Source organism: Lampetra fluviatilis, chromosome 60 (genome assembly GCF_964198595.1).
Source record: "Lampetra fluviatilis chromosome 60, kcLamFluv1.1, whole genome shotgun sequence".
Lineage (NCBI taxonomy): Eukaryota > Metazoa > Chordata > Hyperoartia > Petromyzontiformes > Petromyzontidae > Lampetra > Lampetra fluviatilis.
In genome coordinates, this window is record NC_136334.1 from 4,705,168 (window position 1) to 4,726,498 (window position 21,331).

Here is a 21,331-nt window from a genome sequence, read left to right on the forward strand (position 1 = left end):
TCACCCACGCACCCAGACACACAATCACCCAGTCACCCAGTCACCCACGCACCCAGACACACAATTACCCAGTCACCCAGTCACCCACGCACCCAGACACACAATCACCCAGTCACCCAGGCACCCACGCACCCAGACACACAATCACCCAGTCACCCAGTCACCCAGTCACCCAGGCACCCAGGCACACAATCACCCAGTCACCCAGTCACCCACGCACCCAGTCACCCAGACACACAATCACCCAGTCACCCAGTCACCCACGCACCCAGACACACAATCACCCAGTCACCCAGTCACCCACGCACCCAGACACACAATAACCCAGTCACCCAGTCACCCACGAACCCAGACACACAATTACCCAGTCACCCAGTCACCCACGCACCCAGACACACAATCACCCAGTCACCCAGTCACCCAGGCACACAATCACCCAGTCACCCACGCACCCAGACACACAATCACCCAGTCACCCAGTCACCCAGTCACCCAGGCACACAATCACCCAGTCACCCAGTCACCCAGACACACAATCACCCAGTCACCCAGTCACCCACGCACCCAGACACACAATCACCCAGTCACCCAGTCACCCACGCACCCAGACACACAATTACCCAGTCACCCAGTCACCCACGCACCCAGACACACAATTACCCAGTCACCCACGCACCCAGACACACAATCACCCAGTCACCCAGTCACCCACGCACCAAGACACACAATTACCCAGTCACCCAGTCACCCACGCACCCAGACACACAATCACCCAGTCACCCAGTCACCCACGCACCCAGACACACAATCACCCAGTCACCCAGTCACCCAGTCACCCAGGCACCCAGGCACACAATCACCCAGTCACCCAGTCACCCACGCACCCAGTCACCCAGACACACAATCACCCAGTCACCCAGTCAGCCAGTCACCCAGTCACCCAGACACACAATCACCCAGTCACCCAGTCACCCAGTCACCCAGACACACAATCACCCAGTCACCCAGTCACCCAGGCACCCAGACACACAATTACCCAGTCACCCAGTCACCCACGCACCCAGACACGCAATTACCCAGTCACCCAGTCACCCACGCACCCAGACACACAATCACCCAGTCACCCACGCACCCAGACACACAATCACCCAGTCACCCACGCACCCAGACACACAATCACCCAGTCACCCAGTCACCCAGTCACCCAGGCACACAATCACCCAGTCACCCACGCACCCAGACACACAATCACCCAGTCACCCAGTCACCCAGTCACCCAGGCACACAGTCACCCAGTCACCCAGACACACAATCACCCAGTCACCCAGTCACCCACGCACCCAGACACACAATCACCCAGTCACCCAGTCACCCACGCACCCAGACACACAATTACCCAGTCACCCAGTCACCCACGCACCCAGACACACAATTACCCAGTCACCCACGCACCCAGACACACAATCACCCAGTCACCCAGTCACCCACGCACCCAGACACACAATTACCCAGTCACCCAGTCACCCACGCACCCAGACACACAATCACCCAGTCACCCAGTCACCCACGCACCCAGACACACAATCACCCAGTCACCCAGTCACCCAGTCACCCAGGCACCCAGGCACACAATCACCCAGTCACCCAGTCACCCACGCACCCAGTCACCCAGACACACAATCACCCAGTCACCCAGTCAGCCAGTCACCCAGTCACCCAGACACACAATCACCCAGTCACCCAGTCACCCAGTCACCCAGACACACAATCACCCAGTCACCCAGTCACCCAGGCACCCAGACACACAATTACCCAGTCACCCAGTCACCCACGCACCCAGACACGCAATTACCCAGTCACCCAGTCACCCACGCACCCAGACACACAATCACCCAGTCACCCACGCACCCAGACACACAATCACCCAGTCACCCAGTCACCCAGGCACCCAGACACACAATCACCCAGTCACCCAGTCACCCACGCACCCAGACACACAATCACCCAGTCACCCAGTCACCCACGCACCCAGACACACAATCACCCAGTCACCCAGTCACCCACGCACCCAGACACACAATCACCCAGTCACCCAGTCACCCAGTCACCCAGTCACCCACGCACCCAGACACACAATCACCCAGTCACCCAGGCACCCAGACACACAATCACCCAGTCACCCAGTCACCCACGCACACAATCACCCAGTCACCCAGGCACCCAGACACACAATTACCCAGTCACCCAGTCACCCAGACACACAATCACCCAGTCACCCAGTCACCCAGTCACCCACGCACCCAGACACACAATCACCCAGTCACCCAGTCACCCACGCACCCAGACACACAATCACCCAGTCACCCACGCACCCAGGCACCCAGACACACAATTACCCAGTAACCCAGTCACCCAGTCACCCACGCACCCTGGCACCCAGACACACAATTACACAATCACCCAGTCACCCACGCACCAGGGCACACAATCACCCAGTCACCCAGTCACCCAGGCACCCAGGCACACAATCACCTAGTCACCCAGTCACCCATGCACCCAGACACACAATCACCCAGTCACCCAGTCACCCAGGCACACAATCACCCAGTCACCCAGTCACCCAGTCACCCAGTCACCCACGCACCCAGACACACAATCACCCAGTCACCCAGTCACCCACGCACCCAGACACACAATCACCCAGACACCCAGTCACCCACGCACCCAGACACACAATCACCCAGTCACCCAGTCACCCACGCACCCAGGCACACAATCACCCATCACCCAGTCACCCAGGCACACAATCACCCAGTCACCCAGTCACCCACGCACCCAGACACACAATTACCCAGTCACCCAGTCACCCACGCACCCAGACACACAATCACCCAGTCACCCAGTCACCCACGCACCCAGACACACAATCACCCAGTCACCCAGTCACCCAGTCACCCAGGCACCCAGGCACACAATCGCCCAGTCACCCAGTCACCCACGCACCCAGTCACCCAGACACACAATCACCCAGTCACCCAGTAAGCCAGTCACCCAGTCACCCAGACACACAATCACCCAGTCACCCAGTCACCCAGTCACCCAGACACACAATCACCCAGTCACCCAGTCACCCAGGCACCCAGACACACAATTACCCAGTCACCCAGTCACCCACGCACCCAGACACGCAATTACCCAGTCACCCAGTCACCCACGCACCCAGACACACAAACACCCAGTCACCCAGTCACCCACGCACCCAGACACACAATCACCCAGTCACCCAGTCACCCAGGCACCCAGACACACAATCACCCAGTCACCCAGTCACCCACGCACCCAGACACACAATCACCCAGTCACCCAGTCACCCAGTCACCCACGCACCCAGACACACAATCACCCAGTCACCCAGTCACCCACGCACCCAGACACACAATCACCCAGTCACCCACGCACCCAGTCACCCACGCACCCAGACACACAATCACCCAGTCACCCAGGCACCCAGACACACAATCACCCAGTCACCCAGTCACCCACGCACACAATCACCCAGTCACCCAGGCACCCAGACACACAATTACCCAGTCACCCAGTCACCCACGCACCCAGACACACAATTACCCAGTCACCCACGCACCCAGACACACAATCACCCAGTCACCCAGTCACCCACGCACCCAGACACACAATTACCCAGTCACCCAGTCACCCACGCACCCAGACACACAATCACCCAGTCACCCAGGCACCCACGCACCCAGACACACAATCACCCAGTCACCCAGTCACCCAGTCACCCAGGCACCCAGGCACACAATCACCCAGTCACCCAGTCACCCACGCACCCAGTCACCCAGACACACAATCACCCAGTCACCCAGTCAGCCAGTCACCCAGTCACCCAGACACACAATCACCCAGTCACCCAGTCACCCAGTCACCCAGACACACAATCACCCAGTCACCCAGTCACCCAGGCACCCAGACACACAATTACCCAGTCACCCAGTCACCCACGCACCCAGACACGCAATTACCCAGTCACCCAGTCACCCACGCACCCAGACACACAATCACCCAGTCACCCACGCACCCAGACACACAATCACCCAGTCACCCAGTCACCCAGGCACCCAGACACACAATCACCCAGTCACCCAGTCACCCACGCACCCAGACACACAATCACCCAGTCACCCAGTCACCCACGCACCCAGACACACAATCACCCAGTCACCCAGTCACCCACGCACCCAGACACACAATCACCCAGTCACCCAGTCACCCAGTCACCCAGTCACCCACGCACCCAGACACACAATCACCCAGTCACCCAGGCACCCAGACACACAATCACCCAGTCACCCAGTCACCCACGCACACAATCACCCAGTCACCCAGGCACCCAGACACACAATTACCCAGTCACCCAGTCACCCAGACACACAATCACCCAGTCACCCAGTCACCCAGTCACCCACGCACCCAGACACACAATCACCCAGTCACCCAGTCACCCACGCACCCAGACACACAATCACCCAGTCACCCAGTCACCCACGCACCCAGGCACCCAGACACACAATTACCCAGTAACCCAGTCACCCAGTCACCCACGCACCCTGGCACCCAGACACACAATTACACAATCACCCAGTCACCCACGCACCAGGGCACACAATCACCCAGTCACCCAGTCACCCAGGCACCCAGGCACACAATCACCTAGTCACCCAGTCACCCATGCACCCAGACACACAATCACCCAGTCACCCAGTCACCCAGTCACCCAGGCACACAATCACCCAGTCACCCAGTCACCCAGTCACCCAGTCACCCACGCACCCAGACACACAATCACCCAGTCACCCAGTCACCCACGCACCCAGACACACAATCACCCAGACACCCAGTCACCCACGCACCCAGACACACAATCACCCAGTCACCCAGTCACCCACGCACCCAGGCACACAATCACCCATCACCCAGTCACCCAGGCACACAATCACCCAGTCACCCAGTCACCCACGCACCCAGACACACAATTACCCAGTCACCCAGTCACCCACGCACCCAGACACACAATCACCCAGTCACCCAGTCACCCACGCACCCAGACACACAATCACCCAGTCACCCAGTCACCCAGTCACCCAGGCACCCAGGCACACAATCACCCAGTCACCCAGTCACCCACGCACCCAGTCACCCAGACACACAATCACCCAGTCACCCAGTCAGCCAGTCACCCAGTCACCCAGACACACAATCACCCAGTCACCCAGTCACCCAGTCACCCAGACACACAATCACCCAGTCACCCAGTCACCCAGGCACCCAGACACACAATTACCCAGTCACCCAGTCACCCACGCACCCAGACACGCAATTACCCAGTCACCCAGTCACCCACGCACCCAGACACACAATCACCCAGTCACCCAGTCACCCACGCACCCAGACACACAATCACCCAGTCACCCAGTCACCCAGGCACCCAGACACACAATCACCCAGTCACCCAGTCACCCACGCACCCAGACACACAATCACCCAGTCACCCAGTCACCCAGTCACCCACGCACCCAGACACACAATCACCCAGTCACCCACGCACCCAGACACACAATCACCCAGTCACCCACGCACCCAGTCACCCACGCACCCAGACACACAATCACCCAGTCACCCAGGCACCCAGACACACAATCACCCAGTCACCCAGTCACCCACGCACACAATCACCCAGTCACCCAGGCACCCAGACACACAATTACCCAGTCACCCAGTCACCCAGACACACAATCACCCAGTCACCCACGCACCCACGCACCCAGACACACAATCACCCAGTCACCCAGTCACCCACGCACCCAGACACACAATCACCCAGTCACCCACGCACCCAGGCACCCAGACACACAATTACCCAGTCACCCAGTCACCCAGTCACCCAGTCACCCACGCACCCAGGCACCCAGACACACAATTACACAATCACCCAGTCACCCACGCACCAGGGCACACAATCACCCAGTCACCCAGTCACCCAGGCACCCAGGCACACAATCACCCAGTCACCCAGTCACCCATGCACCCAGACACACAATCACCCAGTCACCCAGTCACCCAGGCACACAATCACCCAGTCACCCAGTCACCCACGCACCCAGACACACAATCACCCAGTCACCCAGTCACCCACGCACCCAGACACACAATCACCCAGACACCCAGTCACCCACGCACCCAGACACACAATCACCCAGTCACCCAGGCACCCAGGCACACAATCACCCAGTCACCCAGTCACCCAGACACCCACGCACCCAGATACACAATCACCCAGTCACCCAGTCACCCAGGCACACAATCACCCAGTCACCCAGTCACCCACGCACCCAGGCACACAATCACCCAGTCACCCAGTCAGCCAGTCACCCAGTCACCCAGACACACAATCACCCAGTCACCCAGTCACCCAGACACACAATCACCCAGTCACCCAGTCACCCAGGCACCCAGACACACAATTACCCAGTCACCCAGTCACCCACGCACCCAGACACGCAATTACCCAGTCACCCAGTCACCCACGCACCCAGACACACAATCACCCAGTCACCCACGCACCCAGACACACAATCACCTAGTCACCCAGGCACCCAGACACACAATCACCCAGTCACCCAGTCACCCACGCACCCAGACACACAATCACCCAGTCACCCAGTCACCCACGCACCCAGACACACAATCACCCAGTCACCCAGTCACCCACGCACCCAGACACACAATCACCCAGTCACCCACGCACCCAGTCACCCAGTCACCCACGCACCCAGACACACAATCACCCAGTCACCCAGGCACCCAGACACACAATCACCCAGTCACCCAGTCACCCACGCACACAATCACCCAGTCACCCAGGCACCCAGACACACAATTACCCAGTCACCCAGTCACCCAGTCACCCAGACACACAATCACCCAGTCACCCAGTCACCCACGCACCCACGCACCCAGACACACAATCACCCAGTCACCCACGCACCCAGACACACAATCACCCAGTCACCCACGCACCCAGGCACCCAGACACACAATTACCCAGTCACCCAGTCACCCACGCACCCAGGCACCCAGACACACAACTACACAATCACCCAGTCACCCACGCACCAGGGCACACAATCACCCAGTCACCCAGGCACACAATCACCCAGTCACCCAGTCACCCAGTCACCCATGCACCCAGACACACAATCACCCAGTCACCCAGTCACCCAGGCACACAATCACCCAGTCACCCAGTCACCCAGTCACCCACGCACCCAGACACACAATCACCCAGTCACCCACGCACCCAGACACACAATCACCCAGACACCCAGTCACCCACGCACCCAGACACACAATCACCCAGTCACCCAGTCACCCACGCACCCAGGCACACAATCACCCGTCACCCAGTCACCCAGGCACACAATCACCCAGTCACCCAGTCACCCAGTCACCCACGCACCCAGACACACAATCACCCAGTCACCTAGTCACCCAGGCACACAATCACCCAGTCACCCAGTCACCCAGTCACCCACGCACCCAGATACACAATCACCCAGTCACCCAGTCACCCAGGCACACAATCACCCAGTCACCCAGTCACCCACGCACCCAGGCACACAATCACCCAATCACCCAGTCACCCACGCACCCAGGCACACAATCACCCAGTCACCCAGTCACCCAGGCACCCAGGCACACAATCACCCAGTCACCCAGTCACCCAGTCACCCAGTCACCCACGCACCCACACACACAATCACCCAGTCACCCAGTCACCCAGGCACACAATCACCCAGTCACCCAGTCACCCACGCACCCAGGCACACAATCACCCAGACACACAATCACCCAGTCACCCAGGCACACAATCACCCAGTCACCCAGTCACCCAGTCACCCAGTTACCCACGCACCCAGACACACAATCACCCAGTCACCCAGTCACCCAGTCACCCAGGCACACAGTCACCCAGACACACAATCACCCAGTCACCCAGTCACCCAGTCACCCAGTCACCCACGCACCCAGACACACAATTACCCAGTCACCCAGTCACCCACGCACCCAGACACACAATCACCCAGTCACCCAGTCACCCACGCACCCAGTCACCCAGTCACCCACGCACCCAGACACACAATCACCCAGTCACCCAGTCACCCAGTCACCCAGTCACCCACGCACCCAGTCACCCAGTCACCCACGCACCCAGACACACAATCACCCAGGCACAAAGCACGCCTCACTCAGTCGTGGCGGCATGGAAGGCATTTCCACGCGATGATGACGATGATGATGACGAGCCAATGTGTTGGGCTATCATTTGTGGCCAGGTGGCTTATGGGAAAAGTGCTGCGGAGCTGAGCAGCCCTTAGGGGCAGTCCATAAATGACGTCACGCACCTGGGGGGGGGGGGGTGAGACATTTGTGACGATGTGTGACGAGGGGGGGGGGGTGTTTGAGAAATGTGACGTCACGTAAAAATGCGCAACTTTAAATAAACATAGAATTGTTATAACAACACTAATTGTTCGAACAACACTCCTACGGCATCAGAGTGCAGCGCCACATTAAATACGCACTACAATGACAATAGTTTAAAGCGATTTGAAGCATGTTTTATTTTCAAAATGGAAATATCATATTTGAGGGGGGGTCTGACTTTTTGTGACGCCGTGTGACGAGTGGGGGGGGGGGTCAAAAATCGTCCAAAATCGCGTGACGTCATTTACTAAGACAGGCCCTGGCGTGAAATGCAGATGTTTGCGGCTGCCTAACGCAATGTATTGGGATGCCGTTGAGCGCAAATCTTTAAACGAAACTGAACGTTTTATTTTACATACCGAAGGCCCAACCGAGAAATGAAAGCTCGACGAACCAATCGCACTTCGAATACCGCTCACAACCGACAACAGTGGCCTTTTGGCGTCATCTGGTCCAACACCATGTGAGACTAGGCTCTAAGCAAAGCTGTCTCGGGTGTGGACCAATCAACTTCAAGGACAGTGCATACATTATCAGAGTTATGTTTTTTGTTTGCATTACGACATCAGGTATTGTGGTCAATGCAAACATGACTCCTTGTAAAAAAAAGTGTAAGTTTTGTTGCCAGATAGAAGGGTAAAAAACCAATTATCATATTTTTTACTGGCAAATGAGGTTCCAATTGTGAAAATTCTTACCCCGAGCTCTCATACTCTGATGGTGCATTGTCCATGAGTTGTGCGCCTTTTGGCGTCATCTGGTCCAACACCATGTGAGACTAGGCTCTAAGGAAAGCTGTCTCGGGTGTGGACCAATCAACTTCAAGGACAGTGCACATTATCAGAGTTATGTTTTTTGTTTGCATTATGACTGCAGGTATTGTGGTCTATGCAAACATGACTCCTCGTAAAAAGGTGTCAGTTTTGTTGCCAGATAAAAGGGTAAAAAACCAATAATCAACAGTGGCGAATATTCGAACCGGGTACTGGGCCTCCCCTAGGTCGACTCAGCCTAATAAAAGCCAGCCTCCTAAACCGCGGACCAACCTTGCCGCCGCCTCCGCCGCCGCTCGCTCCGCCAGCCGAGAAATTCTTCTTGGTCTTGAACTTGGCCTTGTACGCCTTGTTCTTGTGCTTCTTACACATCCATGCCGCGTGGTGGTGGTGGTGGCTGCCGGTGGCGGTGAGCTGCCCGGCTTGCCGCGCGGAGCGAGCCGTCGTTTCGACGCAGCCCTCGTACGAGCACCGTCGCAGCCTGGGCACCTCGTCCTTTGCGGCGTCCACCTCCTCCTCCTCCTCCTCCTCGTCCTCCTCCCCTCCTCCTCCTCCGACTGTCACGTCCCCTTCGCTCGCGCTCCCCGGACTTTCGTGCGTTGCGTCGTCCGTGGACGCGGGATGCACTCCACCGCCCGGGCTCGCCGCTCTGCTCTGGTCCGAGCCGCTGTCGGAGACTCCTGCTGCTGCTGCTGCTGCTGCTCCTGCTGCTGCTGCTGCTGCTCCTGCTGCTGCTGCTGCTGCGCTCATGGTCGGGGGTACGGCCCTGCGACACGAGTGGGTCAAGCGTCAACATTTGTCGCTCGATGAAAGGGGGCGACGACACCACGCGGCTTCGCTGAAGACGTGGACGCATTTGCGGGAAAAGGATGCCGTTGCCGCCTGCTGCCTGCCAAATATTTTTTGAGTCCGGGCTTTCTCCCCCCCCCTCCCCCCCTAATCTTTAATGATTCGCAATGGAGTGGTCTGATGGTTTTTAACAAAAACACGCGGCCACTATATATATGCAACAAAAAAAAACCTGGTCTCTTTGGAAAATAATGAATCGTGGCATTTTAGCTGCTTATATGAGGGGCGTTTCAGGCCACCTTGGTCTGATGTAGCCAAACCGTGCACGCCAATTATTCAGCAAAGGTATTAATGTAGCGGCGACACATTGACCTCTGACAACGTCTCGTGCGCCAAATGAAGTCGCCAAATGATGCTGGCCATTGAAAGTGCTGATCTCACGCGGGAAGAAAAAAAAAACGACATCCCCCATGATGGCACGTTTTAGGGTTCCATTCGTAGCTACTAATATTTCTACCCAAACTTTTTTTTTTTCCCTTCCCCAGGACACTAATGGGGACGTCCGCTGCGTCGCCTGGGAGCCAATTTGCCAAGAGAGCCGGACAATGGAGGGACGGGGCGAGGGTGAAAGGCGATGGAGCAGCACAACGAGTCTCAAGGGGCTGGGCAACCCACAGCCACCAAGAAAAATTCGCATCGATCTTTGGAAAAGAAACTCCCCGGGCTCACAAACACACACACACACACGTGCACACACGAGTAAATGTTATGCAGTCTACTCTTGGTCTTCAGCCTCACCTTACCATATTAATAAAAAAGTGTGCCGTTCCTGGCCCTTCCCCCCTCAACCATTATATATACGGGGTAGTATTTCTTGTGATCTCTCTTTTACTTGATACAGCTGTCGTGGCTGTGACGGTTCCACCTGAAGACGGAGGCTTGTGTTGCTTCCGAAACGTCGTGAATTTTTTTAATTTTTATTTTACTTTTATTAATTAAAAAAACTGTTTTACCTACTTGACTTTACCGAAAAAAAACCTAAGAGTATGGCCAGCTTCCGTGCGCGACAACGCACGAGCGAGACTTGGGTTTCGATCGGACGCCGCAATTACTTTGCCGAACGATCTCACCGTTTCGAAGAGCCAACAGCAGGAGATCCGTGCCTTGGGGGTTGATCTTCCACGAAACCGCTCACGGATCCGTCCTAAATCGCATCAACCACTGCACAAAACCGTGCCGGCAGTCGACGCAGATGCCCTGGTGATGCACAAAATGGAAAATTAAAAACTCTCCGGTAGCAGTGTGGCGACTGCATTTCCTGTCAACCTCCTATCACCTTATTGCAGACCAATTCAGATCGTGTTGGTCACCCCGTGTCCCTTATGAATCCCAACGTTCATCCTACAAAGTTCCATTTTTTTAATCCTTTATATTAAGTTCGCTTGGGCGCTTACGACCGTGCAAATCTTTCGGTCGTTTTTTAACCCACTTCCCGTGATCCAATCGAGCTGAAATTTTCCACACAGACTCGTTGTGCGTGACAATTAATTTTCGTGAAAATTTTTTTCCTAAATTTTACACTTTTTAGGGAAAAAATTATTATATGTAATTACCAATTGCTTAATGGTGGCAAGCAATCATCTGACCCATAGGTGGCAGCCATCTCAAGCCAGAGGACGAGAGGACTCTAGCCGCCACGCATATAAAGGATTTATAGTGAAAAACTTTGTTTTTACGGGTTAATTTTTCGGTAAAGTCACGTAGATGAAAAATAAAATAAATTAATTCACGACGTTTCGGAGGCAACACAAGCTTCTGTCTTCATGTGGAATCATCACAGCAAAATTACTCACTTGATACAGTAATTTTGATACGGTAATTTTGCTGTGACGGTTCCACCTGAAGACGGAAGCTTGTGTTGCCTCCGAAACGTCGTGATTTTTGTTTTTATTTTATTTTCATTAATTTAGATGTTTTACCTACGTGACTTTACCGAAAAAACCTAAGAATACAAGCGGTCTTCTTCAGGAAACAAGTAAACCCGTAAAAACAAAGTTTTTCACTATAAATCCTTTATATTCGTGGCATCGGGGCGGCTAGAGTCCTCTCGTCCTCTGGCTTGAGATGGCTGCCACCTATGGGTCAGATGATTGTCTGCCAGTATTAAGCAATTGGTAATTAAATATTTAATTCGTTTTCCCTAAAAAGTGTAAAATTTTGGAAAAAATTTTTCACGAAAATTAATTGTCACGCACAACGAGTCTGTGTGCGAAATGTCAGCTCGATTGGATCACGGGAAGTGGGTTAAAAAACGAGCGAAAGATTTGCACGGTCCTAAGCAAGCAAGCAAGCGAACTTAATATAAAGGATTTAAAAAGGGTGAGAATATAAAAAATCTTGCACTCACGAACGCTTCCAAGCCACGAAAGTTACCGTATTGTGCAGCACACAATTACGGATTAAATAATTATCGTGTTGGCGAAAGAGTACAGAACACACAAAAACGCTTTGGTTCTTTCGTTAAAGTCACGTAGGTATACAATCTATTACATTAAATGTAAAAATAAAATTAATTGAATGTAATGTATTGATTTTATACCGACGTATTGATCCCTGAAATCACGAAAACTTCAAATCTAGATTAGTACACGAGGGGGTGGATGGACCCAGTGGCGATGTTTACTACTAACACACCTCGCCGGGTTATCGATTTGAGGCTGAGGCGACCTAGGCGGAGGCCCAGGAACCGGTTCAGAGAATTATCGACAACCTGGTTATCTGTGGGAATCGAACTCGGGCGCTAATCGCTGCACCACCGCTCCCACAAAGACAAAGATCCCCCGTGTAGCCTGTGGCGATGTTTACTTACACACCTCGCCGGGTTATCGATTTGAGGCTGAGGCGACCTAGGCGGAGGCCCAGGTACCGGTTCAGATAATTATCGACAACCTGGTTATCGGTGGGAACCGAACTCGGGCGCTAATCGCTGCACCACCGCTCCCACAAAGACAAAGACCCCCCGTGTAGCCTGTAACAGTCTGCTGGGGCAAGTGCCGTCACGCGGAAGGGATTTGGGGTTCCCTAGCAATCGAACACGACCGCCTTTGTCTCCCCCGGCGACGATGTTGTTACATACCGCGCCAGGTCCTCGTTTGAGGCCGAGGCGACCTAGAGGGAAGAAACGCGGGGGGGGGAGCCCCGGTTCACGCGCACTGTACCGCGTACTGTACAGCGTACTGTACAACGCACTGTGCCGCTCACTGTACCGATCATATGTACTGGAAACTGTACTCACTGTACCCCCGCACTGGCCCCTCACTGTACCCCGCATTGTACCCTCACTGTACCACGCACTGTAGTCAATGTACCCCGCACTGCCCCCTCACTGTACCATCACTGTACCCTTCACTGTACCACTCACTGTACCCCTCACTGTACTCACTGTCCCCCTCACTGCACCCGCACTGTACCACGCACTGTACCTGCACTGCCCCCTCACGGTCTCCCTCACTGTACCCGCACTGTACTCACTGTACCCGCACTGTACTCACTGTACTCGCCTGGGGTGTCGCGCGCGCGACCCACGTGGACTCGCGACTCACGCCGGCAAGGAGCTTCTCCACTTGGTTCTCGACACGCAGATTCGCCGTCAAAGCACCACCCCCCCCCCCACATCAAAACATTCCCTTCGAGTTTACTTCACGTTCGCTAACAAAAAAAACAACGTGCGCGTTTAAAATCGGCGTCTCTATAGGACGCGAACATCGGCGGAAGTTTTACATTTTTTAGTTTTTAATTTAAATTTCTCTCTCGCTTGCCCGCTCGCGAATGTGCGCGTCGCGAAACCCGCGGACGAGTTCACGTGGTTCGCTGCTCGCTATTGCTTCGTTCATGGACACGTTCAAGCATCTCGGATGGTTCGTTTTGCTGCGTTTATTGCATTTTTATCGCTATTGTTATCATCGTTGCGTACACAGAATGTGCAACTTTGCATCGTGCACATGTACGGTGCTTGCGTGATGAACACAGCGTTTTTATTGCATGTGCAGTGTAACACATCTTACACGCGGTTTCACACACGCAATGAGTTTGTGTCAAACTTGGTGTGTGTGGATTGTGTTATATCTATATACACGATTTGTACTCGTACATGCTATGCTGGTGTGTAAGATATACACGCTTATACTGCACGCTTATTCATAGTGTGTACACTGCACTCAACATGCATAAACTATACATTACACAATGTCTACACACTACTACACATTACACACTGTCTACACACTACTACACATTACACAATGTCTACACACTACTACACATTACATACTGTCTACACACTACTACACATTACACAATGTCTACACACTACTACACATTACACATACTGTCTACACACTACTACACATTACACACTGTCCACACACTACTACACATTACATACTGTCTACACACTACTACACATTACACACTGTCTACACACTACTACACATTACACACTGTCCACACACTACTACACATTACACATACTGTCTACACACTACTACACATTACACATACTGTCTACACACTACTACACATTACATACTGTCCACACACTACTACACATTACACATACTGTCTACACACTACTACACATTACACATACTGTCTACACACTACTACACATTACACACTGTCTACACACTACTACACATTACACACTGTCCACACACTACTACACATTACACATACTGTCTACACACTACTACACATTACACATACTGTCTACACACTACTACACATTACATACTGTCCACACACTACTACACATTACACATACTGTCTACACACTACTACACATTACACATACTGTCCACACACTACTACACATTACACATACTGTCCACACACTACTACACATTACACATTCTGTCTACACACTACTACACATTACACATACTGTCTACACACTACTACACATTACACATACTGTCCACACACTACTACACATTACACATACTGTCCACACACTACTACACATTACACATACTGTCTACACACTACTACACATTACACATTCTGTCTACACACTACTACACATTACATACTGTCTACACACTACTACACATTACACATACTGTCTACACACTACTACACATTACACATACTGTCCACACACTACTACACATTACACAATGTCTACACACTACTACACATTACACAATGTCTACACACTACTACACATTACACAATGTCTACACACTACTACACATTACACAATGTCTACACACTACTACACATTACACATACTGTCTACACACTACTACACATTACACATACTGTCCACACACTACTACACATTACACATTCTGTCTACACACTACTACACATTACACAATGTCTACACACTACTACACATTACATACTGTCTACACACTACTACACATTACACACTGTCTACACACTACTACACATTGCACATACTGTCTACACACTACTACACATTGCACATACTGTCTACACACTACTACACATTACATACTGTCTACACACTACTACACATTGCACATACTGTCCACACACTACTACACATTACACATACTGTCCACACACTACTACACATTACACATACTGTCTACACACTACTACACATTACACATACTGTCCACACACTACTACACATTACACATACTGTCTACACACTACTACACATTACACAATGTCTACACACTACTACACATTGCACATACTGTCTACACACTACTACACATTACACAATGTCTACACACTACTACACATTACACAATGTCTACACACTACTACACATTACATACTGTCTACACACTACTACACATTACATACTGTCTACACACTACTACACATTACACAATGTCTACACACTACTACACATTACACAATGTCTACACACTACTACACATTGCACATTCTGTCTACACACTACTACACATTACACAATGTCTACACACTACTACACATTACACAATGTCTACACACTACTACACATTACACATACTGTGTACACACTACTACACATTACACAATGTCTACACACTACTACACATTACACACTGTCTACACACTACTACACATTACACATACTGTCTACACACTACTACACATTACACAATGTCTACACACTACTACACATTACACACTGTCTACACACTACTACACATTACACATACTGTGTACACACTACTACACATTACACAATGTCTACACACTACTACACATTACACACTGTCTACACACTACTACACATTACACATACTGTCTACACACTACTACACATTACACACTGTCTACACACTACTACACATTACACATACTGTCTACACACTACTACACATTACACAATGTCTACACACTACTACACATTACACACTGTCTACACACTACTACACATTACACATACTGTCTACACACTACTACACATTACACAATGTCTACACACTACTACACATTACACATACTGTCTACACACTACTACACATTACACATACTGTGTACACACTACTACACATTACACAATGTCTACACACTACTACACATTACTAATACTGTCCACACACTACTACACATTACACAATGTCTACACACTACTACACATTGCACATACTGTCTACACACACATTACACATACTGTCTACACACTACTACACATTACACAATGTCTACACACTACTACACATTACACATACTGTCTACACACTACTACACATTACACAATGTCTACACACTACTACACATTACACATACTGTCCACACACTACTACACATTACACATACTGTCTACACACTACTACACATTACACAATGTCTACACACTACTACACATTACACATACTGTCTACACACTACTACACATTACACATTCTGTCTACACACTACTACACATTACACATACTGTCCACACACTACTACACATTACACATTCTGTCTACACACTACTACACATTACACATACTGTCTACACACTACTACACATTACTAATACTGTCCACACACTACTACACATTACACAATGTCTACACACTACTACACATTACACATACTGTCCACACACTACTACACATTACACAATGTCTACACACTACTACACATTACACATACTGTCCACACACTACTACACATTACACATACTGTCCACACACTACTACACATTACACATACTGTCCACACACTACTACACATTACACAATGTCTACACACTACTACACATTACATACTGTCTACACACTACTACACATTACACATACTGTCTACACACTACTACACATTGCACATACTGTCTACACACTACTACACATTACATACTGTCTACACACTACTACACATTACACATACTGTCTACACACTACTACACATTACATACTGTCTACACACTACTACACATTACACAATGTCTACACACTACTACACATTACACATACTGTCTACACACTTCTACACATTACACAATGTCTACACACTACTACACATTACACATACTGTCTACACACTACTACACATTACACATACTGTCCACACACTACTACACATTACATACTGTCTACACACTACTACACATTACACAATGTCTACACACTACTACACATTACACATACTGTCTACACACTACTACACATTACATACTGTCTACACACTACTACACATTACACAATGTCTACACACTACTACACATTACACATACTGTCTACACACTACTACACATTACACAATGTCTACACACTACTACACATTACACATACTGTCTACACACTACTACACATTACACATACTGTCCACACACTACTACACATTACACATACTGTCCACACACTACTACACATTACACATACTGTCTACACACTACTACACATTACACATACTGTCCACACACTACTACACATTACACATACTGTCCACACACTACTACACATTACACATACTGTCTACACACTACTACACATTACACATACTGTCCACACACTACTACACATTACACATACTGTCCACACACTACTACACATTACACATTCTGTCTACACACTACTACACATTACACATTCTGTGTACACACTACTACACATTACACATACTGTGTACACACTACTACACATTACACATACTGTCCACACACTACTACACATTACACAATGTCTACACACTACTGCACATTACACAATGTCTACACACTACTACACATTACACAATGTCTACACACTACTACACATTACACATACTGTCTACACACTACTACACATTACACATACTGTCCACACACTACTACACATTACACACACTGTCTACACTACTACACATTACACATACTGTGTACACACTACTACACATTACACAATGTCTACACACTACTACACATTACACATACTGTCCACACACTACTACACATTACACAATGTCTACACACTACTACACATTACACAATGTCTACACACTACTACACATTACACATACTGTCCACACACTACTACACATTACACAATGTCTACACACTACTACACATTACACAATGTCTACACTACTACACATTACACATACTGTCTACACACTACTACACATTACACATACTGTCTACACACTACTACACATTACACATACTGTCCACACACTACTACACATTACACAATGTCTACACACTACTACACATTACACATACTGTCCACACACTACTACACATTACACAATGTCTACACACTACTACACATTACACAATGTCTACACTACTACACATTACACATACTGTCTACACACTACTACACATTACACATACTGTCTATACACTACTACACATTACACAATGTCCACACACTACTACACATTACACATACTGTCTACACACTACTACACATTACTATACTGTCTACACACTACTACACATTACACATACTGTCCACACACTACTACACATTACACAATGTCCACACACTACTACACATTACACAATGTCTACACACTACTACACATTGCACATACTGTCTACACACTACTACACATTACACATACTGTCTACACACTACTACACATTACACATACTGTGTACACACTACTACACATTACACATACTGTCTACACACTACTACACATTACACATTCTGTCTACACACTACTACACATTACACATACTGTCTACACACTACTACACATTACACATACTGTGTACACACTACTACACATTACACATACTGTCTACACACTACTACACATTGCACATACTGTCTACACACTACTACACATTACACAATGTCTACACACTACTACACATTACACAATGTCTACACACTACTACACATTACACATACTGTCCACACACTACTACACATTACACAATGTCTACACACTACTACACATTACACATACTGTCTACACACTACTACACATTACACAATGTCTACACACTACTACACATTACACATACTGTCTACACACTACTACACATTACACAATGTCTACACACTACTACACATTACACATACTGTCCACACACTACTACACATTACACATACTGTCCACACACTACTACACATTACACAATGTCTACACACTACTACACATTACACATACTGTCTACACACTACTACACATTGCACACACTGTCCACACACTACTACACATTACACATTCTGTCTACACACTACTACACATTACACATTCTGTCTACACACTACTACACATTACACATTCTGTCTACACACTACTACACATTGCACATACTGTCTACACACTACTACACATTGCACATACTGTCTACACACTACTACACATTACACATACTGTCTACACACTACTACACATTGCACACACTGTCCACACACTACTACACATTACACATTCTGTCTACACACTACTACACATTACACATTCTGTCTACACACTACTACACATTACACATTCTGTCTACACACTACTACACATTACACATTCTGTCTACACACTACTACACATTACACATACTGTCTACACACTACTACACATTACACATACTGTCCACACACTACTACACATTACACATTCTGTCTACACACTACTACACATTACACATTCTGTCTACACACTACTACACATTACACATTCTGTCTACACACTACTACACATTACACATACTGTCTACACACTACTACACATTACACATACTGTCCACACACTACTACACATTACACAATGTCTACACACTACTACACATTACACATACTGTCTACACACTACTACACATTACACATACTGTCTACACACTACTACACATTACACATACTGTCTACACACTACTACACATTACACATACTGTCTACACACTACTACACATTACACATACTGTCTACACACTACTACACATTACACATCCTGTCTACACACTACTATACATTACACATACTGTCTACACACTACTACACATTGCACATACTGTGTACACACTACTACACATTACACAATGTCTACACACTACTACACATTACACAATGTCTACACACTACTACACATTACACAATGTCTACACACTACTACACATTACACAATGTCTACACACTACTACACATTATACATACTGTCTACACACTACTACACATTACACATACTGTCCACACACTACTACACATTACACATTCTGTCCACACACTACTACACATTACACATTCTGTGTACACACTACTACACATTACACATACTGTCTACACACTACTACACATTACACATACTGTCTACACACTACTACACATTACACATTCTGTCCACACACTACTACACATTACACATTCTGTGTACACACTACTACACATTACACATACTGTGTACACACTACTACACATTACACAATGTCTACACACTACTACACATTGCACATACTGTCCACACACTACTACACATTACACATACTGTCCACACACTACTACACATTACACAATGTCTACACACTACTACACATTACACAATGTCTACACACTACTACACATTACACATACTGTCCACACACTACTACACATTACACAATGTCTACACACTACTACACATTACACATACTGTCTACACACTACTACACATTACACAATGTCTACACACTACTACACATTACACATACTGTCCACACACTACTACACATTACACATACTGTCCACACACTACTACACATTGCACATACTGTCCACACACTACTACACATTACACAATGTCTACACACTACTACACATTACACAATGTCTACACAC

General features: G+C 49.2%; 2 protein-coding genes across 7 annotated transcripts in view; one reads left to right on the top strand and one right to left on the bottom strand.

The window, feature by feature from the left end:
* RFXAP (regulatory factor X associated protein) overlaps nt 1-13,760 on the bottom strand; it is a 33,611-nt gene extending 19,851 nt beyond the window's left edge. For 3 of the 6 annotated variants that reach the window (XM_078881084.1, XM_078881082.1, XM_078881083.1), the window contains exons 1-3: nt 13,688-13,760; nt 11,258-11,384; nt 9,612-10,104 (exon numbers count right to left, since the gene is read on the bottom strand). In XM_078881084.1, the coding sequence (XP_078737210.1) occupies nt 9,612-10,088 (477 nt within the window). In that variant the 5' untranslated portion in view covers nt 10,089-10,104; nt 11,258-11,384; nt 13,688-13,760. Of the gene's footprint in view, nt 1-9,611; nt 10,105-11,257; nt 11,385-13,263; nt 13,605-13,678 lie in introns of those variants that run through there. The other 3 variants (XM_078881086.1, XM_078881087.1, XM_078881088.1) reach the window with 3 other exon arrangements.
* A 148-nt stretch (nt 13,761-13,908) lies between these two features.
* Nucleotides 13,909-21,331, top strand: part of LOC144950934 (tudor domain-containing protein 3-like) — a 261,619-nt gene continuing 254,196 nt past the window's right edge. The window contains exon 1 of the mRNA XM_078881115.1: nt 13,909-14,044. Coding sequence (XP_078737241.1) covers nt 13,956-14,044 — 89 coding nt within the window. The 5' untranslated portion in view covers nt 13,909-13,955. The remainder of the gene's footprint in view (nt 14,045-21,331) is intronic.